Consider the following 22,482-nt stretch of genomic DNA (forward strand, 5'->3'; position numbering starts at 1 on the left):
GATGTATTGGGCCATGGGTTCGAGTATAAGGGCAAATAATAAGGGAGATAATGGGCAACCCTGTCGGGTGCCTCTTTCGATATTAAAGGCTTCAGATTTGTATCCAGCATATTTTATATAGGCTTTGGGTTTATTATACAATGCTTTGATCCATGTTAAAAAGTGGGGTCCAAAACCCCATTTTTGTAATGAATATTGCATATATTGCCAGGATACTGTGTCAAATGCCCTCTTAATATCGAGAGATAGAAAACATAAAGGGATTTTCCGTTTTTTAGCAATATGTGCCAATAACACTGCCCTGCGTATATTATCGCCTGCCTGTCTATTTGGCATGAAGCCTACTTGATCTCTATGTATTAATTTTCCTATAATGCTATTGAGGCGTTTTGCTATTATTTTTGCTAATAATTTAATATCGAGGTTTAACAGAGAGATAGGCCGATAATTCACACAGGAAGTATCATCAGAAAGGGGTTTTGGGATCATACAAACAATTGCCATTAGTGTTTCTTGCCGAAAAGAATGTCCATCTAGAAGTTTGTTAAAAGTTTCAGTGAGAATGGGAGAGAGTATTTCTGAGAATGTTTTATAGTATAAAGCCGAGTAGCCGTCTGGGCCTGGTCTTTTGTTAAGTTTTAGGTCTTTTATGGCGTTAGCAACTTCATCTATAGTTATAGGCTCATCCAAACTGCTTTTTTGATTCTGAGATAACTCAGGTAAGGTTATTTTTGAGAAGAAGGATTCAGCCTCTGTAGGATTAAATTCATTGTTTGTCTTGTATAAAGTTGCGAGATGTGAGTGAAATTTATGGACTATTTTAACTGGATTACAAGTGTAAACATTTTTTGATAATTTCAAACGTATTGGTTTGAAAGATTTGTTAGTTGAATTTAATGCCCGAGCCAAATATGTACCTGGTTTGTTTGTATTCATGTAGAAATTGTGTTTGGAGCGTTTGAGGGATTTATCAACTGACTCAGTGAGAAATAGATCGTATTCCAAGCTAGATTTTTCCAGATGAGATTTTGTACTCTGAGATAGATTATCTTGAAATGATATGTAGGCTGCATTAAAATTGAGTTCTAGTTTTTTTGCTAGATTTTTGCGTTCCCGTTTAAATAGTGCCATTTGTCTTTGTATTGTACCACGCAAGACAGGCTTATGAGCTTCCCACAGTGTTATTGGGGAAATGTCTGTTGTATTATTAATTGATATGTATTCTTTTAAAGCTTGTTCAATGGCCATCTGATGTAGTGGGTGTTTGAGCATTATGTCCGGTAAGTACCACGTTGGGTCATGCGCTTTTGGTATGGCTGAGGCTATAGTAGTGTATACTGCATTATGGTCAGACCACGGAATCGGAATTATATCTGATGCAATAATTTCTGGTATCATTCCTATTGTTAGAAAAATATGATCTATTCTGGTGAAGGTTTGATGAGGGTGCGAGAAATAAGTGAATTTCTTTTTCATTGGGTTACTTTCTCTCCATGAATCTACCAGATTGTATTTGGAAAGAAGTTGAGAAAAAGGTAATCTAGAGGTTATTTTGGATGGTGTAAAAGGTGATTTATCTAGAAATGGGAGGAGGACCTGGTTCGAATCCCCACACATTATCACTGTTCCTATTTTGTGTGTATTAATCACTTGTAATATATGTGAGAGGAATGGTGTAGGTTGTTTGTTAGGAGCGTAGTAGGAAATCACCGTGATTGCTGTATCCATTATATAACCCATGAGTATCAGGTATCTACCTTCTGGGTCTTTAATTTCTGATGATAAGGTGAATGGTGTGGATCGGTGAAATGCAATTAGAGTTCCCCTTTGCTTGGTACAGGCAGAAGCCGTGTAAATTTGTTGATAAAAAGGAGAAATATATTTTGGAGTAGAATCTTTGGTGAAGTGTGTTTCTTGGAGGCATACTATGTGAGCCTTCTTGTTATGGAAAGTACGGAAGGCTTTGGTCCTTTTTTGAGGGACATTTATTCCCTGAACATTCAGGGAAAGTATATTCAATGGTGCCATGGCAATAGATCAAATAGTTTTGACTTACTTTTTGTTATGCAGAGCTGACTGCGCAGATCAACCTGTGTGGACTGAAGAGATGAATAGATAGAAAAGAAACCAGTGAATTCTGGAGTAAAGAGTAAAACAAAAAACATATGAGATTAGATGATACATTGTATAAATTATTTTTTGCAAGTAATCACAATTTACCCGTGAAAGAGAATAAATATTTCTCTCAGGGGAATAAGTGCCTTCGTCACACTCCCACATAATATGGTTGGGAGAATGAGGAGGGCTAATGGGGGTACACGGATCTTCCGCTTACAGGAGAGAAGTGCTGCTATGTCAAAAGACATCAAAATGATGTTTCATTAATTGGAGTGCAGAATATAGTTTTTGTTGAAATTATTTATTCCAGGGTGGTTGTATATGGTTAGTCTTGCCCTAGGCTAAATAATTCAGTTAGAAAGGTACTGTTAATAACTTTGGTATTGATGAAGATAGTTTGAATTATTTTGGGATTTTAACCCTTTTAGAGTAAACAATTACATATTTTATTCATATGTAACTGTTTAGATATGTTAACTCATAAAATAGAGGTTGTATTGCTTCAGATTAGAATAAACAAAAACATAATTCTAGGAAATAGTTAGGTAATAATATATTTGTTTTAAGAAAAGAAAGAAAAAGCTTCCATTACTTCTGGATTATTGAACATATTTGTCCTAAAAAGTAATAAATCTATTGTGATTACTTGATAATATATAACTGAACAAGAATTTCTTTATTTCACTTATATATTCTAAGGCTATATGAATCAGAAGTAATAAGAAATATAACTGGAATGTAACATGATCCCACACAGTGTGTGACTATCAGAATGCAGTTACATTCAGTTATAAATATAGGTTTTTTTATAGAGAATCATCTCTTAGTATAATAAATGAAGAGATATCAGGAATTAGGATGTCAGTCCATTGAATCTTCTTGGTCCATGGATGATGTGGCATAACGGCCTCTTTTGTGAGAATGATGATTCCCATTTTGTTCTGAAATTTTCTGGGTGCTGCCTGAAGGTGAAGATGATGCCATTCTTCTGCGTGTGGGAGTGTTGCTGCTTGTGGGTTCTGTCAGATTTAATTTTAAAAGGGTTTGTTGTAGTTCATCTGCTGATCTGCTTCTGTAAATTGTACCTTGGTAGTTAAATCTGACTGAAAAGGGGAAGCCCCATTGATACATAATGTTGTGGCGTTGCAGTTCCATTAGTTGAGGTTTCATGGATCGTCTTTTAGTAATAGTAAGTTGGGATAGGTCAGCAAAAATTTGATAATTGTGTCCTTGAAAATTAAGTTCCTTTTTTTCTCTTGCAGCAATTAGTATTTGTTCTTTTGTTCTGTAATAATGAAATTTTGTGATTATATCACGTGGGGGTCCATCTTTCTTTTTGGCTGTGAGGGCTCTGTGTACTCTGTCCAGTTCTAAACGTTCAATAGGGATATCTGGCTTTAGTTCTTGTAATAGAGCAGTAATAGTAGATTGCAGGTCTGTCACAGTTTCAGGTATTCCCCTTATGCGCAAGTTTGAACGTCTGGCTCTATTTTCGTAATCTTCGAGCTTAGTTTGAAGTATTAAATTCTCTTTTTTAATTGTTCCAATTCTGTTATATTTTCTTGGGTTGTAATTTCAATTGCATCCATTTTTATTTCTAAGGCTGCGGTGCGGTTTCCCAGCTCTCTTATTTCTTTGGTTAGGCTTTTTGTTATTTGGTCTGAGGTTTGTTTTAAAGCCTTATGAAGCATCTTTTCAAATTGTAATAATATTACTGGGGATACTGAGGAGGCTTGTGGAGAAGTTTGTGAGAGGATTTGTTCTGTATCTGACTCAAATGGAGAGTCTTGCTGTGACATTTTCTGTCTGTGAGAGCGCCCTGATGCTGTATCTTGTGAGGTGACTGGAGCTGCTTCAGCTGCAGTGAGTGCCTGTGAGCTCTTTGTGAGGTGATTTTTATTTCTGCCACAGTTTCCTCCCAGTACCATATTTCCTGCCCAAACTTTCACAGTTTGTTCCCTGGGGCAAAAAGGTTCAAATGGATACCTTTTGAGCCTGCAGGCTCCGCTTTGTCCTTCTCTTCTCTCCTCAGCGGTGTGGAGCTCTAACAATGCATGTCTGCTCTGCTAGGCTCCGCCTCCTGCCCCTCCGTGATAAAGTATTTTCAATAACCATGGTTCTTTCTTTTTTGAGACGAGAACCATGTTGGATAAACAACCCTCGTAATACCGCTTTAAGAGCTTCCCATTTTAGTGGTAGCGCTGTTTCATCCTGTCCATGATCAGTGACAAAGTTGCCAATTGCCTCCACAATTGCTTTGTGACAAAGTGAGTCTGACATGAACGTATGATTCAAACGCCAGGAACAACTTGGGGGGGATATATTGATAAAAATACCGGTGAATGGTCAGACCAAATAAACGATCCTATTTCCAAAGAAGGCTTCCACTCCAAAACCTTTGGGCCCGATAAAAAATAGTCTAGTCTACTATAGGATTTATGGGCTGATGAAAAATATGTATAGTTACGATCTTTAGGCCATAAATCAAGTAACCTATGATCAAACAATTGTTTTTTGAGAGCTCTCAACCTGGAGTGAGGAATACTGGAACGCTGAGCAGAGGTGTCCAACTGGGGCTCTAAGGCTAAATTGAGATCTCCTCCTACAATAATGACACCTTCTGCAAAATCCGCTAGGAGCCGAAGATAACGAGAAATTCTTGTGGTCTGATAATGATTCGGAAAATAAAAATTAGCAGTTGTAAAAAGTTTATCCCACAACCGAAATTTAAGTAAAAGATATCTACAATTAGGAACGGCTATATGTTCCAACTGCTGAATCGGTAAATTTTGATGAAAAACAATGGAGACCCCTCTTGCCTTTGAATTAGGCATAGTGCTATGATACCACTGGGGAAAGTGTTTATTTGAACATACAGGAATGCCATCCGTATGAAAATGAGTCTCCTGAAGGAGTATGATGTTGTTCCTAGCTTTATGCAAACTATGTAAGATCTGACCTCTTTTTGACTCACTATTAAGGCCTTTGACATTATATAGACGTGCAATTTGTTTAGTTCCAAATTCGTTTTTTAACTCGTTTTTGACAAACTCGTTAATTCCGAAAATTCAGAATTTCCGAATTCTTCAATTTCCGAAATTACGAATTTCCGAAATTATGAATTTCCGAAATTATGAATTTCCGAAATTCCCGAATTTCCAAAATTCGTAATTTTCCGAAATCCGTAATTTCTGAATTTCTGAAATTACGAATTGGAAATTGGAAATTTAGAAATCCGAAAAATTCGAAATTCGGAAATCCGAAAATTCGAAATTCCGGGAATTTCCAAATTTCCGAAAAAAGCAAAAAAACTAATGAAACTAAAACGAAAACTAACAAATTTTTTGTCAGTGCACATGTCTGACATTAAAAGTACAAAATTTCAATGAAGATTCCAAAGTAGAACTTGTTGCTATCTTTATAAAAAAAAAAAAACACCACTTATAAATAAAGAGAGAGGATCCCTCTCTCAGGTCCCTGAGCTACTCAGGAGCCACAAGTGTGACAATAAATGGGGAAATAAATAAATAAAAATAAAATAAAACCCACACACAAAAATAAAAGGATATGGAATCTAACCAAAAAATAATTTTTCACCAAACCTTAAGCCAAAGAGGTAAAGTGGGTGAGCACAGGGGATGTCTCACAACCGAGACAAGGGACAAACAGAATATATATTTCTTATTCTCCACCTAAGTTATTGCCATCTTGCACTGGGGCCTAGAATTTCACCAAGATGGTCTGGGATGTGGGTCATATGGATGAACCATCAATGGAGAAAAAAAAATAAAATAAAAGATAAAAGTAAAAAAAAATGTTAAAAAAGGGGAGAGGGGAAGGGAAAATGCTTTATTATATTGCATAAACCTATATAGTCCAACAAGATATCCCTCACATAACTCAGCAGCAGCCCTCTCTGTGCCACCTGGAACTTTGAAGGGACCATTGAGATTGATAAAACTAACTGACCAGTTTGTTTGTCGCAAAGCGGACCATCATCTCTATCAGAAATCCGATAACATAGGTGAGAACGCCCATATAACTGGTTCCTGTGAGGTCATGGATAATTCCATGACCTTGATCTAAATGTGGTGTAAGCCATGCCCCACAAGCTTATGTGATCCACCTCTTGACGCACTGTCATCACCTGTGTTCCACACAAACACATAATTCAAACACATGCGACCAGTGCGATCAGTACCAACCACATGCGACAACATGCGATGTCCGACATTGTGACAACACAAGCCAGTCCACAATCTTAGAGACCAATAGGGATACGCAAATATGAGTAAATACAGTCAAATAGACATATATACCCATCTTTTATATATACTGTATAACACATGATGATAGCTATAAGGATAGATATAGACAATACAAATAATAAATATAGTCTCTTTACAACCAGATTTATCATGCAGATTGTAGTGCTCCTTGAGTCCTCTTCAAGTACTCATCAAATGCTCATCATGATATTCACCAAGGTTCATGGAGGTTAAATAAATGAATAGTTGACAGGCCTTAGTTTTGATCCCATCCTAAATAAATCGCACATGTTTGCATTCTGTACCCTGTAGATCGCAGATGTCTGCACTCTACACATTATAAATAGCACATATCTGCTTTCTACACCCTATAGATCACACATATATGCATACTACACATTGTAAATAGCATATATCTGCATTCTGCACCCCGTAGATTGCACGTCTGCCCCCCGCACCCTGCAAACCGCACATGTCCACATTCTGCACATTGCAAACAGCACACTTCTGCATTCCATACCCTGTGAATAGCACATGTCTGCATTCTACACACTGTGGGGTTTACTTACTAAAGGCAAAATTACTGTGCACTTAAAAAAGTGCAGTTGCCCTCTGCAAGTGCAGTTGCTCCAGAGCTTAGTAAGTGAGGTAAGGCTTCATGTTGCAAAGAGTACCCAATCACATGCAAGGGAAAATAAAAAAAAACAACATTTTTGCTTACACATGATTGGATGATGGAAATCAGCAGAGCTTCTGCTCATTTACTAAGCCCTGGAGCAACTGCACTTGCAGAGTGCAACTGCATTTTGCAAAGTGCACAGTCTATTTGCTTTTAGTAAATCAACCCCTGTAAATCTCACATGTCTGCATTCTACACATTGCAAACAGTCCATGTCTAGGGATGAGCCGAACACCCCTCGGTTCGGTTCGCACCAGAACTTGCGAACAGACCAAAACTTCACACGAACGTTAGAACCCCATTGAAGTCTATGGGACTCAAACATTTGAAATCAAAAGTGCTCATTTTAAACGCTAATTTGCATGGTATTGTCCTAAAAAGTGTTTGGGGACCCAGGTCCTGCCCCAGGTGACATGTATCAATGCAAAAAAAAGTTTTAAAAACGGCCATTTTTTCGGGAGCAGTGATTTTAATAATGCTTAAAGTCAAACAATAAAAATGTCATATTCCTTTAAATGTCGTACCTGGGGGGTGTCTATAGTATGCCTGTAAAGGGGCGCATGTTTCCCGTGTTTAGAACAGTCTGACAGCAAAATGACATTTCAAAGGAAAAAAAGTCATTTAAAACTACTCACGGCTATTGCATTGCCGGTCCGACAATACACATAAAAGTTCATTGATAAAAACTGCATGGGATTTCCCCACAGGGGAACCCCGAACCAAAATGTAAAAAAAAAAAACTGGCGTGGGGGTCCCTCTAAATTCCATACCAGGCCCTTCAGGTCTGGTATGGATATTAAGGGGAACCCTGTGCCAATTTTTTTTTTTTAAATGATGTAGGGTCCCCCTCAAAATTCATACCAGACCCTTCAAGTCTGGCATGGATTTTAAGGGGAACCCCGCCAAAATTTAAAAAAAAATTGGTGTGGGGTCCCCCAAAAATCCATACCAGACCCTCATCCGAGCACCCAACCTGGCAGGTCACAGGAAAAGAGGGGGGATGAGAGAGCACCCCCCTCCTGAACCATACCAGGCCACATGCCATCAACATTGGGAGGGTGCTTTGGGGTAGCCCACCAAAGCACCTTGTCCCCATGTTGATGAGGACAAGGGCCTTATCCCCACAACCCTTGGCCGGTGGTTGTGGGGGTCTGCGGGTGGGGGGCTTATCGGAATCTGGAAGCCCCCTTTAACAAGGGGACCCCCAGATCCCGCCCCCTCTGTGTGAAATGGTAGGGGGGTACAAAAGTACTCCTACCATTTCACAAAAAAAACTGTCAAAAATATTAAAAATGACAAGAGACAGTTTTTGACAATTCCTTTATTTAAATGCTTCTTTTTTCCATCTTCTATATTCTTTCTTCTATCCTCCTTCGGTTTCTTCCTCCATCTTCTTCTTCCTTCGATCCTCTGCTTCTTTCTCCGGTGTTCTCGTCCAGCATCTCCCTCCGCGGCATCTTCTTCTCTTCATCTTCTTTTCGGGCCGCTCCGCATCCATGATTGGATGGGAGGCTCCCGCTGTGTGACGCTTCTCCTCTTCTGACAGTTCTTATATAATGGAGGGCGGGGCCACCCGGTGACCCCGCCCCCCTCTGACATCACGGGGAATGCCACAGGGAAGTCCCCGTCAAGTCCCCGTGGGTCAGAGGGGGCGGGGTCACCGGGTGGCCCCGCCCTCCATTATTTAAGAACAGTCAGAAGACGAGAAGCAGAGCGGCCCAAAAAGAAGATGAAGACAAGAAGATGAAGAGAAAAAGAGAGAGAAAAAGATGAAGAGAAAAGCGTCACACAGTGGGAGCCTCCCATCCAATCATGGATGCGGAGCAGCCCGAAAAGAAGATTAAGAGAAGAAGATGAAGAGAAGATGCCGCGGAGGGAGATGCCGGATGAGAACACCGGAGAAAGAAGCAGAGGATCGGAGGAAGAAGAAGATGGAGGAAGAAGCCGAAGGAAGATAGAAGATAGAAGATGGAAAAAAGAAGACTTTAAATGAAGGAATTGTCAAAAACTGTCTCTTGTCATTTTTAACATTTTTGACAGTTTTTTTGTGAAATGGTAGGGGAACTTTTGTACCCCCTTACCATTTCACATGGGGGGTGGGATCTGGGGTCCCCTTGTTAAAGGGGGCTTCCAGATTCCGATAAGCCCCCCGCCCGCAGACCCCCACAACCACCGGCCAAGGGTTGTGGGGATGGGGCCCTTGTCCTCATCAACATGGGGACAAGGTGCTTTGGTGGGCTACCCAAAGCACCCTCCTAATGTTGAGGGCATGTGGCCTGGTACAGTTCAGGAGGGGGGCGCTCTCTCGTTCCCCCTCTTTTCTTGCAGCCTGCCAGGTTGTGTGCTCGGATAAGGGTCTGGTATGGATTTTTGGGGGGACCCCATGCCAATTTTTTTTTTAATTTTGGCGTGGGGTTCCCCTTAAATTCAGGTCTGGTATGAATTTTGAGGGGGACCCCTACATCATTTTTTTTTTATTTTGGCGCGGGGTTCCCCTTAATATCCATACCAGACCTGAAGGGCCTGGTATGGAATTTAGGGGGACCCCCACGCCAGTTTTATTTTACATTTTGGTTCAGGGTTCCCCTGTGGGGAAATCCCATGCAGTTTTTATCAATGAACTGTTATGTGTATTGTCGGACCGGCAATTCATTAACCACTTCAATACCAGGCACTTAGACACCTTCCCGCCCAGGCCAATTTTCAGCTTTCAGCGCTGTCGCAATTTGAATGATAATTGCGCGGTCATACAACACTGTACCCAAACAAATTTTTTATCATATTGTTTCCACAAATAGAGCTTTCTTTTGGTGGTATTTGATCACCTCTGCAGTTTTTATTTTTTGTGCAACAAATAAAAAAAGACCGAAAATTTTCAAAAAAAAAACCAAATTTTTCTTTGTTTCTGTTAAAATTTTTTGTAAATAAGTACGTTTTCTCCTTCAATGATGGGCACTGATATGGCTTCACTGATGGGCATCGATGAGGTGGCACCAATGAGGTGGCACTGATGAGGTGGCCCTGACGGGCACTGATGATGGGCACTGATAGGCGGCACTGATAGGTGGCACTGGTATGCGGCACTCATAGGTGGCACCGATGGGCACTCATAGGTGGCACTGATGGGTACTCGTAGGCGGCACTGATGGGCACTCATAGGTGGCATTGATTGGTACATATGGGTGGCACTGATGGGTACTTATGGGTGGCATTGATGTGTGGCACTGATGGGCACTGATAGGTGGGCACTGATAGGCACAGATGGGCACTGATGGGCACAGATGGGCACTGATGGGCACAGATGGGCACTGACAGGTGGCACCGATGGGCAATGACAGGTGGCACTGATAAAACATTGGGGGCATTGCTGGGCAGATCTTGGACATAATGGTGCCAATCAGTGCCCATTTGTGGGCACTGATTGGCACAGATTGGGCACATGTGGATGGCCATGGGGTACATACCTGGCCATCCACATGTTGCCCCTTCCCTGGTGGTCCTAGTGGCGATCCCTAATGGTCCAGCGTGGTGATCTGAGGGGGGGCTCTTTACCGGAGGCTCTTTACCAAGATCAGTGGAGCGGTGTGTCAGGCTGACACACCGCTCCACCGAGCACCGCGATGCGCGCCCCCGGGGGCACGCGGTGGCATGTTATCCTGCTGGATGTCATATGACGCCCGGTCAGGATAACAGAACCACTTCCCGGACGTAAATCCGCTATAGGGCGGACGGGAAGTGGTTAATAGCCGCGAGTGATTTTAAATGACTTTTTTTCCTTTGAAATGTCATTTTGCTGTCAGACTGTTCTAAACATGGGAAACATGCGCCCCTTTACAAGCATACTATAGACACCCCCCAGGTACGAAATTTAAAGGAATATTACACTTTTATTGTTTCATTTTAAGCATTATTAAAATCGCTGCTCTCGAAAAAACGGCCGTTTTTAAAAAAATTTTTTGCATTGATTCATGTCCCCTGGGGCAGGACCCAGGTCTCCAAACACTTTTTATGATAATAACTTGCATATAAGCCTTTAAAATTAGCACTTTTGATTTCTCCCATAGACTTTTAAAGGGTGTTCCGCAGCTTTCGAATTTGCCGCAAACACCCCAAATTGTTCGCTGTTCGGCAAACATGATTTCAACTCAAACTCGAAGCTCATCCCTATCCATGTCTGCCCATGTCTGCACCCCATAAATCACACATGTCTGCACGCTGCACCCTACAAATCACACATGTCCACATTCTGCACACCACAAACCACACATATCAGCAGCATTCCCCACTCTGCAAATCGCACACATCTGCATTCTGCACAATGCAAGCAGCAAACAGTAGATGTCTACATTCCGCACACTGCAAATCGCACGTCTGCATTCTGTACACTATAAGTCACACACGTCTGCACTTCGCACAAATAGCATGTCTGCATTCTCCATGACGTGCCCTGTAAGCCGCACTTATCTGCATTCTGCACACCGCAAATTGCACTGCAAATTGCACACGTCTGCACTCTGCATACTGCAAACAACAAGCAACACATGTCTGCATTCCGCACACTGTTAATAATACATGAATAACATATCTACAATCTACACCCTGTAGATGGCACATGTCTACATTCTGCACATTGTAAATAGCATAATGAAATAAATCATACATTTATATCTATTGATATCTATCCATCTCTCTATATCACTATAATGTACTATAATGCATACCCATAACACACTATACTAGAACTTCGTCCAGCATAAAAAATAAAAATAAAATAGACATTTAGGCCCGGTTCACACTAATGTGAGTTCATAACAAATGTGACGTGTCAAAAACACTTTAAATTCGCTTGTCATCCCTAAAGTCATTGTTTTCAATGACGGTCGTTCACATACATGCGTTGCGATTCCTCTACGAATGCGATTCAATAAGAAAAGGGTCTTGTGAGAATTTACTGCGTTGCGAATTTAGTCTCCATAGACATCAATATAAATCATTCTTGAATCACATTGACGGTTCACATATATGCAAATTCGTCACTTCCAGCTCCTCCTCCCAGTACTGCTCCCTCACTTCCTGTTTCCTGTCTCATGTCCATATGCAAACAGATAAGATGGCCCCCAGCCGTCGGAACAGCATCGACAATGAGGAGCTCATCAGACTTGTCCGTGAAAGGCCATATATATGGGACAGCCATATACCCGAATATAAAAATAATGCCCAGAAGAGCAAAGGCTGGGAAGAAATTTGTAAAACTTTGTATGCAGACTGGGAAGCCTTCACACCTCAAGTTCGCAAACATAACCGTAAGTACATATTTTTTCATCCCACTGTGTACCAATCCCTCTGACCACCAATGTAAGGGTATGCATCCCACTGACCACCAATGTAAGGGCATGCATCATACTGACCACCAATGTAAGGGCATGCATCCCACTGACCACCAATCCCTCTAACCACCAATGTAAGGGCATGCATCCCACTGACCACCAATGTAAGGGCATGCATCCCACTCAATCCCTCTGACCACCAAATGCAAGGGCATGCATTCCACTGACCACCAATCCCTCTGACCACCAATGTAATGGCATGTATCCCACTGACTACCAATGTAAGGGCATGTATCTCACTGATGATCAGTGTAAGGGCATGTATTCCACTGATGACCAATGTAAGGGCATGCATCCCACTGACCACAAATCCCACTGAACAGCAGTGTAAGAAGCATTGTTCCCACTGACCACCAATTAATTGTTTATGTTTTATTTGATTACAGAAGAACTCATACGTACTAGGTGGCGAAGCCTCAAGGATACACTTCAAAGACACCAGAGACTGGAGCGTGAAGCACGAAGTGGGTCTGGTGCCACCCCAAAGCGTCCCTTTGCCAGACACCTGGATTTTCTCAAGCCAGTTCTAGAATGAAGGAAGTAAGTTTTCATACAAGAATAGGTCTCTCTACCATCTCTCTCTAATTAACCTGTCCTCCCCTAACCTTCACTTCTGCCGCTATCATCCTTATACTTAGAATCAGATGTGACAATTTTTGTATTTCAGCACAGAAGCAAGTTGGGAAGAGGAGGAGGAAGAGGAAGAGGAGCATGCTGCTATTGTTGACGTAGATGAGGGAGTATCATTTGCTTGCACAAACCAAGAGGATTCATTATCTATGGAGGTAGAGGGTGACGCAATTGAGGTACATGAGTATTCTACTCAGGAGCAAGATAATGAGGATACTGACAAAGGCAAACATCTACCTCATGCTGGAAGCGAAGCAGCAGGGCAGCAGAACAGGTAGAAGACCCAGAAGAGACAAATAAATTACTAAACATAATGTCAGGGATCACTGAACAAATCGATGTCCAGCGATGCCCTCATACTATGTTTGCCCTAAGTTTGGTGCCTCTTCTCAAAGAGGTCTTGCCAGACCATTACTTCAACATGAGGATTGCAGTGCAACATTGCATACATTCCTTCACTATGCTATGTCATGTTTCAGTGCCAACGCACGAGAGTACTAGTACTCAAATAATTACTCCCATTTCTTCTGCCTCGAACCCTGCACCAAACCCTTATCCTTCTAGTTTTGCTGACTACTCAAGCATGTATGAGACCCCCAGATCAAGAATCCCATATCCCATTCCTTCACCAATTGCCTCCTTAATGACTCCCCCAACTAGAACCCCGGATATAAGAGCAATGGAATTAAAACCACACGACTCAACTCCTCACCATTTCCCACAAAAAATCAGACCACCACAGCTCTACAATCAAATGCCATCCATGCCAAACCACTATCCACCTGTGGAACAGCTTAAACCAATCATTCCAAGTCCTTATCCATATAGAAATCAGTAACTTGAAGTTAATTCAATCGTGCCTCCAACAAATTCACAATATGGGCCCTCGAGTGAACCACCGGATAGAGTGATATCCCCGCCTGTGCCTTTGAGGCAAGCAACGCCTGAGCAACAGAATGTTACAACATTTTTGAATTTATAGATGCATACCTGTTAAACTGCACTGCCACTTTCATGTTGTTAATCAATATTGGATTTGTTTACGTTATGTTTTATATTTTTTACTGACCAAAATGTAAGGGCATGCATCCTACTGACCACCAATCCCACTGACCACCAATGCAAGGGCATTTATCCCACTGACAACCAATCCCACTGACCACCAATGTCAGGACATGTATCCCACCTCTGACCAAAATGTAGGGTCATGTATCCTACTGACCACCAATCCCACTGACCCCCAATGTAAGGGCATTTAACCCACTGACAATCAATCCCACTGACTACCAATGTCAGGGCATGTATCCCACCTCTGAACAAAATGTAAATGGCTGTGGTGCGAATTTGCAATATGGGACCCTGAGTGAACCACCAGATAGAGTAATATCCCCACCTGTAACTTTGAAGCAAGCAACGACTGAACAACAGAGTGCATTTTTGAATTTATAGATATATATCTATATTGGATTTGTTTACGTAATGTAAAACTTTTTTTGGTCCATACCAACTTTTCAGGTCCATGTGGATTATGCAGTGGCATACATGTACGAAAGGAGGAGGAGTAAGAGAGAGAGTACGAGAGTGAGGTGGAGGTTTAGGTGCTTCTTTTTGTACAAGAAATGTGAAAATGTCCACTATTACCATGTGTGTTAAAGGGTAAAGAAACAGATAGGAAGTAGGACGGTCAGAGGAAGTAGGACGGTCAGAGGAAGTAGGACGGTCAGAGAAAGTAGGACGGTCAGAGAAAGTAGGACGGTCAGAGAAAGTAGGACGGTCAGAGAAAGTAGGACGGTCAGAGAAAGTAGGACGGTCAGAGAAAGTAGGACGGTCAGAGAAAGTAGGACGGTCAGAGAAAGTAGGACGGTCAGAGAAAGTAGGACGGTCAGAGAAAGTAGGACGGTCAGAGAAAGTAGGACGGTCAGAGAAAGTAGGACGGTCAGAGAAAGTAGGACGGTCAGAGAAAGTGAGAGGGTCAGAGAAAGTGAGAGGGTCAGAGAAAGTGAGAGGGTCAGAGGAAGTGAGAGGGTCAGAGGAAGTGAGAGGGTCAGAGGAAGTGAGAGGGTCAGAGGAAGTGAGAGGGTCAGAGGAAGTGAGAGGGTCAGAGGAAGTGAGAGGGTCAGAGGAAGTGAGAGGGTCAGAGGAAGTGAGAGGGTCAGAGGAAGTGAGAGGGTCAGAGGAAGTGAGAGGGTCAGAGGAAGTGAGAGGGTCTGAGGAAGTGAGAGGGTCATACTAAGTTAGACTTGAAGAAAGAGATCAGGTGAAGGGGAGAAAGCATGAAGGGTGAGAGAGGTGAGAGAAAGGGAAAGATAAAAGGAGACAGGGTATTGTATCCTCGTTATGTTGTTCTTTACAATGTTTGAAGTTTGATTGTTTCCTGAAAATGTAATTACATGAAGATTTCAAATTAAAAAAATAAAAAATATTTTTTTGAAGACAACTATGGTGTGATATCTGTCTGCATTGCTTCTATTGCTTACTTTTGCTTACTATGGTGCAAATCATCCATCTCATGTACCATGACCGGTACAGCTTACCTTCTGGAACCTATAAACAAAATTATAAGTATATTGCTTATCGATGTGTATTTGTCTATTGATGCACTGATTGTAGATGTGTCAGGGTTAGGGTTCATTTTACGGTTAGGGTTACAGAAAGTGTTAGGGTTAAGGTTATCTTTAATGAGGATATGGTATGGGAAGATCGATATGTGCACAACACACCCTGTAAAATAATAGCACTCACCTGAACAGTATCAAATTCATTTCTTTATTTTTACCTATAAAAATTGACACCATGCAAATATGTGAAGCAGAGTATAGCATTTTAACCTATTGCATCGAGCTACCACGATAGCTGCCCATTTGCTGACATAAAGTACTCTGAAGTCCTGGCGAACATTTTCCCCACTGTAGTTGCCACAGATTCTGATCCATGTTGGCTCTTCGAGGTCATGCATCAAAGAGTCCTCAAATAGGTACCCATGCACCAATGGCATGCTCCATACTAAGGCTGATGCCGTGTACACACGGCTGGACTTTGACTAAACTTGTCTGACGGAACGAATCCGTCGGACAATTCGACCATGTGTGGGCTTCATCGGACCTGCAGCGGACCTTTTCTGTCGAAAATGTGATGGACTTTAGATTTGGAACATGTTTCAAATCTTTCCAACGGACTCGAGTCCAGTCGAAAAATCAGTTTGTCTGTATGCTAGTCTGACTGACGAAAACCGACGCTAGGGCAGCTATTGGCTACTGGCTATGAACTTCCTTATTCTAGTCCGGTCATATGTCATCACGGTCGAATCCGTCGGACTTTGGTGTAATTGTGTCTAGACAAGTCCAATTCGACGGAAGTTTGTCGAAAAGTCTGTCTAAAAGTCCGACGTGATTCGGTCCATTGAAAGTCTGCTCATGTGTACACGGCATTATAAGTGAGTTCAGGAAACGCCACTTATTGGCAAGTATGCCAAAAGCACACTCCACTACACATCTTGCCCTTGACAGTCTGTAATTGAATACCCTCTTTGCAGTGGAAAGTCCCCTGTTTGCATATGGCTGTAGAAGGAGCTCAGAAATAGGGAATTCCTCATCCCCAACAAAGACATAAGGCTCCAGAGGTAGATTTGTTCCAGGATTGTCAGGAAGGTTCAGTGAGTTTTCTCGAAGCATCTTGCCAAAAGAAGAATGCGAGAAGATGCTGGAGCTACTTCCATATGATCCTACAGTATATCCACATAGGTAAAGGAATAATTGGCATCAGCCACTGTCATCAGGACAAATGAATAAATATGTTTTATAGTTAAAATACTTTGAGCCACTATGAATTGGGCTAATTATTCTGATGTGCTTTCCATCTATTGCACCTACACAATTTGGGAAATTGCACCGCTCCCAAAAAAATTTGGCAATTTTAGCACAGTCTTCCCTAGTCGGCTTCTTCATCACCAAATCCTTTAAAAGTAGCCAGATAGCTGCACAGGTTTTATGCACAATAGAACTCACAGTCAATTTGCCCAGCTTGAATTTGTATTGTAAACTGGCAAAAGAATTGCCGGTAGCCAGGTACCTGAGAGGAAGGAGATGGATAATTAATTGTGTGCTTACTTTTTTTCAGTTTTTGGTCTAAGTTAAGTAAAGACGAGGTGGCGTAGTCTACGCAACACCTACATCAAATACGTGGGGCCAAGAGTGGATCAGCTGCCATGACAAAAAAAAAAAAAAAAAAAAGCATACGCATTTGCTGGCTATCTGGCTTTTTATTAAATATGTTACCTTAAGGTGACAAGTAATCGCTCAGCTGCCTCCACACTATTTTGGAAAGTGGTGTTCTGATGCTCCACACTGCTGTAGATCAGTCGAAGCAATTCGTCGAAACTGAAAATTAAATATATACAGAGAAGAGGTAAGATAACATAGATAAGGGAAGAGGTATCAGATAGGAAGTGGGGTGAAATGGGGGAAAATTAGGTTAAGGGGGAGAAGTAAGTGGGCAGAGGTAGGTTGGATACAGAGCAGAGGAATGTATTGGGTTATGGAGGGTAAGGGATAGTGGGGGCGAGGGATAGATGTGTGAGGTATAGTGGGGGGAGGGATAGAGGTAGGAGAGATATTCGGATTCTGGTTACGGCTAAGGTTAGGGATGAAGGGGGGAGTGATGTAGGGTGAGGGATAGGGGGGGGGGGGGATGTAGGGTAAGGCAGGTATAGAGGAATGGGGAGAAAAAGTATAACTTTTACATAATTGCTCACCTGTCAACTGACATACGAGTGTAGTTGAAAATGTTTTCATTATGTTGATGTAGATCGTTGTAGATCATCATCTTGAACTGTCCTCTCTCCTCCCTATTTGCAATTACAGGGTGTACCCAGTATCTTCTGGTTGACAGCATCATCATCATCCTCCTTCTCCTCAGCCTGGCTTTCTTCTTTTTTATAATGACTGCAGCAGTAGCAGTAACTACTGCCTCTATAACCAAAGCCAATGAATGGTACATTTTGACACACTATCCCACGCTCCTCTCCTCACATTCCACAAAAACCAGGAAGAGAACAGGAAGTTTATACAGCTATTTTTTTTTTTTTTACGTCAGCATAACACTGGGTTCCATTGGACAGACATGAAATCGCAGTCACCTCCCAGAATGACAACTAATTCCAGTAGAATCACAGTATATTTGCAACAAACACGTAATGAATTCGCAAAGACATTTCGCAATGCAATCGGGTCAAAATCGCGCTAAATATGCAACGCATCACTGTGAACTGGGCCTTATGGATATTTAGTTCATATTTCGTTCATTACTATTCAAACCCACCAGATGCTATAAAGGGTATTACTCTACAAATATCAAGAAAAAAAAATATACATACATATACACACATATATATACAGACCCCCTTACATTTTTCACTCTTTGTTATATTGCAGCCATTTGCTAAAATCATTTAAGTTAATTTTTTCCTCATTAATGTACACACAGCAGCCCATATTGACAGAAAAACACAGAATTGTTGACATTTTTGCAGATTTATTAAAAAAGAAAAACTGAAATATCACATGGTCCTAAGTATTCAGACCCTTTGCTGTGTAACTCAGGTGCTGTCCATTTCTTCTGATCATCCTTGAGATGGTTCTACACCTTCATTTGAGTCCAGCTGTGTTTGATTATACTGATTGAACTTGATTAGGAAATCCACACACCTGTCTATATAAGACCTTACAGCTCACAGTGCATGTCAGAGCAAATGAGAATCATGAGGTCAAAGGAACTGCCTGGAGAGCTCAGAGACAGAATTGTGGCAAGGCATAGATCTGACCAACGTTACACAAAAAATTTCTGCTGCACTTAAGGTTCCTAAGAGCACAGTGGCCTCCATAATCCTTAAATGGAAGATGTTTGGGACGACCAGAACCCTTCCTAGAGCTGGCCGTCCGGCCAAACTGAGCTATCGGGGGAGAAGAGCCTTGGTGAGAGAGGTAAAGAAGAACCCAAAGATCACTGTGGCTTAGCTCCAGAGATGCAGTCGGGAACGAGTCCGACCGCTGACTGGGAAAAACTCAAGTATACCTTGCTGATCAGAAGTGGGTACAGACACAGAGCTAGCTGCTGTTGCTAGTTGCTGACTTAGTAAGTTAGATGCACGCTGCCTCCTCCTCCATCCCATGGAATCCGAAAAAAGGGTTTTTACATTTTTCCCATACATACAGTGCAATACCAATCATACAAATACAATATCCAACAATACAAATGTATTACCTATAAAATTTTATCCAATAAATTCTTAATTTTACTCATAAATATGTATAAAATATTTTATTTTCTGCAACACCTACATTTCGTAGATTATGAAAAAGAGAATAGAAAAAAAATCTTACACTATATATCTTCCTTCCTTATGATCTGCTACATATAATGTCCCTCTGGGGAAGCCCTGTAGTGTCCATCCATGGGCCCCATATTCTCTCAAACTTTTTTACACATCTCTTTTTGTATACACATATTTTTATTTTCTTATCGTATCATTTACTGCCTTTCCCCTTTCCCTATACTGAATGTTGATGGTGTTCGGAGTCAATCACCTCTGTGCAATCAACTTATGAACCTTAAATAAGCATCTAGTCCCTGCAGTCTGTACAGTGAATGGTAATGTGTCCCCATCCATATGGCCCAATATACACAGTGGCGTCTCCAGCTTTCATATTTAGGGGGGGGCACATGGGGGGACAGGGACAAAAATAGGGGGGCAATATAAAATGCAAATATATCTATAGATATATCTATATATCTATAGATATATCTATATCTATAAATGGGAGAACTATCAGGGTTGCAAAGGTTGTCTTGCCACCGGGCCCTGGTGTTCTGTCACTGTGGGGTTCCCCAGCCTCCTCTTGCTGTCCTGCCCCTGCTATTGACAGTGCTGGTCTGGCATTTCTTGGAATTTACAGGCTGGTTCTCCTGTCCTAAGGACGGGAGAAATCAGTCTGTTTTTTCAGTAACTGAGAGTCCTGGTGGAGTCCTTCCTGCAACTCGCTCTTCTCCCTGCCAATGAGGATGCAGGGGAAGGAGCAGATCGGGCGGCCATGGTTGTGTGAGCGCTCACATTATGCAGTGTCAGCGAGCAGAGGGAGGGGGGAGGAATCACCTGCAGGAGCTGACTGGGGACGTTCTCCCTCTCAATAGAGACTGTGTTACCCCAGCGGTGGCCTGAGTAAGATGCAGCACATCCGATATGAATACAAACAAAAAGAGATTGCCTTTTTGTAAAAAAAAAAAAAAAAAAATAATAATTTTTTTTGGGGGGGGGGGGGGCACATGGTGGGGCCCAGCATAATGTTGGGGGGGGTCAGGGCCCCCTCTGGCCCCCCCTAGGGTCGCCATTGAATATACATAGCATTGGGTCTAATCCAAACGCTTCACCAAATATGGAATTTACAGTACTAATAATTTCCTCCCAGTATCCATATAATTTTGGGCACCTCCCCAATGACATAGATGTTAATGATTTATTTCTCTATAGGTGAGGGTTTGGTGGATCAGATTCTGTTGGATGAACTCGGACACTTCCTGACTCCGGAGCTGAAAGGTAATAGATGAAAAATTGTAACAATTTTCTCCAAAAGTGCAGATCTGGTGGTACTATGTATTCTCTGAATTCAGACATTCCCCTTTAGGTCATACAATTTACACAACAAAATGCGTTAACCCTTTTGCTGCCAGAGCCATTTTGCATTTTTTGCATCTGTTAGAATGCACTTTTTTGGGAATATTTTCAGTGAAAAACACACTAGAGTTACTTTTAGTACACATAACTGCAATATATTACCCAATTATAAGATATATCTGAAATATAAAAAAAATAGCGTGCATTGAGTAAATAAATAGCCAACGTGTCAAGCCTTAAAATAAATGGCTTTCACCCGTGAAATGGCAACAAACTTCATACCCAAAATTGTTCACAGGTGATGCTTTAAAAGTTTTTACAGGTCATCAGTTTTAGAGTTACCTGTGAAAAATGCCCCCAGAATTATTACTTTCACTCTGATGTGTGTGACAATATGTAACATGTGTAGCTCACTCATTGTTTTCATATGTAGCTGGACATGAACATGCATACACTCGTGGGCGGGGGGAGGGGGTTAAACTTTTTTTCATTTTTTAGGTTATCTTTTCACTCAACTGTATTGCTATCCCTTAGACAGAGGCATTAGCCTCCTATGTGATAACATATAACATTTATACTATGACAGGTTCTCTTTATTGAGACATGAGGGGTCTCCCCTGCCCTCCACTGAAGAAGTGATGTAATACATGTGTAGCACCCTCTACCTGAAGGTAGGTGCTAGAGTAGGATTTTTAAATTCAGGATATGTGTAGGTAAATCTAGGCAGGCTTATGCTGAGTGCTGGGCCTGTCTGTTTTAATTTGGGACTGGGAGTGTCCAGTGCAGTGGTGGGTGTTGTCACCTGTGCTCTGACACAGAGATGCCTCCACTGCTTTCAGAGAGATGGTTCTGGAAGGGGGGGTTGGACCTTAGATCTGAGTGGTAGGCAGCTCATGTGAGGAGCTCTGACCAATTACCCTTTGGTATTGGCAGGGGGCAGGCCTCCCATATAAGCTGAGGTCACATGCTGCCAGGGAGGAGTTCTGGAGAGCAGAAAAAGACAGAATGGAGTATTGAGTTGCTGTTCCGGGCGTCCCCACATGGGGATTCGCCGAGCGAGGAGGGATGGAGGAACCACTAGGAGAGAGCTTTAGATAAAGATCTTCATCTCTGAAAAGGTGTCAAGCTGCTGTGACTGGGGAACACAGGACTTGTATGCTGGAGAAGATCAATACGGAGGAAGTAGCAGTAAAGCGGAGGAGAGTAGATCAGCGTTCTGTGGACGGGGACACAGAACTATCCTTTTGGAGAAGGCCAGTGTGAAAGAAACGGGAGAGGAGAATCTATCAACAATAGTGCAGAATGCTGTGGCTGGGGAACACAGCATTGACAGTAATGGACTGGCTGGGAACAGTAGTCTGCCTATTACCATGTGTCAGGCCATCGGGGGGAGGTACCGAGTGCCTCTGGTCTGGTTAGCACATTGGTAATACCTTCCAAAAGACTGTGTGGCTGTCTGATTCTTTGAGCCATCGGGGAGAGGCTGTGTAAGTCTCTGGCTCCTTGATTCGCTGGGACAATACCATCATGGTCTGCAAGGTGGAATTATTCATAGTTATTCGTTCTTGTCACAATGGAAGTGAAGAAATAGTATTTCAGTAGTTCTGCAGAGGAAGGAGACTGGGAATACTACATGTGCATCAATTTTCAAGCTAAGGCTGCTAAGTAGTGTCTTCCAAAATACTAAGTGCTATGGGCATCTCATATCTTCCTTAATCCCACCCAAGTTGTTAT

At 41.9% G+C, this 22,482-nt stretch overlaps 1 protein-coding gene across 1 annotated transcript in view; it reads left to right on the forward strand.

Moving 5' to 3' along the window:
* Nucleotides 1–22,482, forward strand: part of LOC141117583 (NACHT, LRR and PYD domains-containing protein 12-like) — a 183,029-nt gene that overhangs the window by 145,245 nt on the left and 15,302 nt on the right. Inside the window, exon 5 of the mRNA XM_073610496.1 lies at nucleotides 20,605–20,670. Within this exon, the coding sequence (XP_073466597.1) occupies nucleotides 20,605–20,670 (66 nt within the window). The remainder of the gene's footprint in view (nucleotides 1–20,604; nucleotides 20,671–22,482) is intronic.

This window comes from Aquarana catesbeiana, linkage group LG13 (genome assembly GCF_042186555.1).
Source record: "Aquarana catesbeiana isolate 2022-GZ linkage group LG13, ASM4218655v1, whole genome shotgun sequence".
Taxonomy (NCBI): domain Eukaryota; kingdom Metazoa; phylum Chordata; class Amphibia; order Anura; family Ranidae; genus Aquarana; species Aquarana catesbeiana.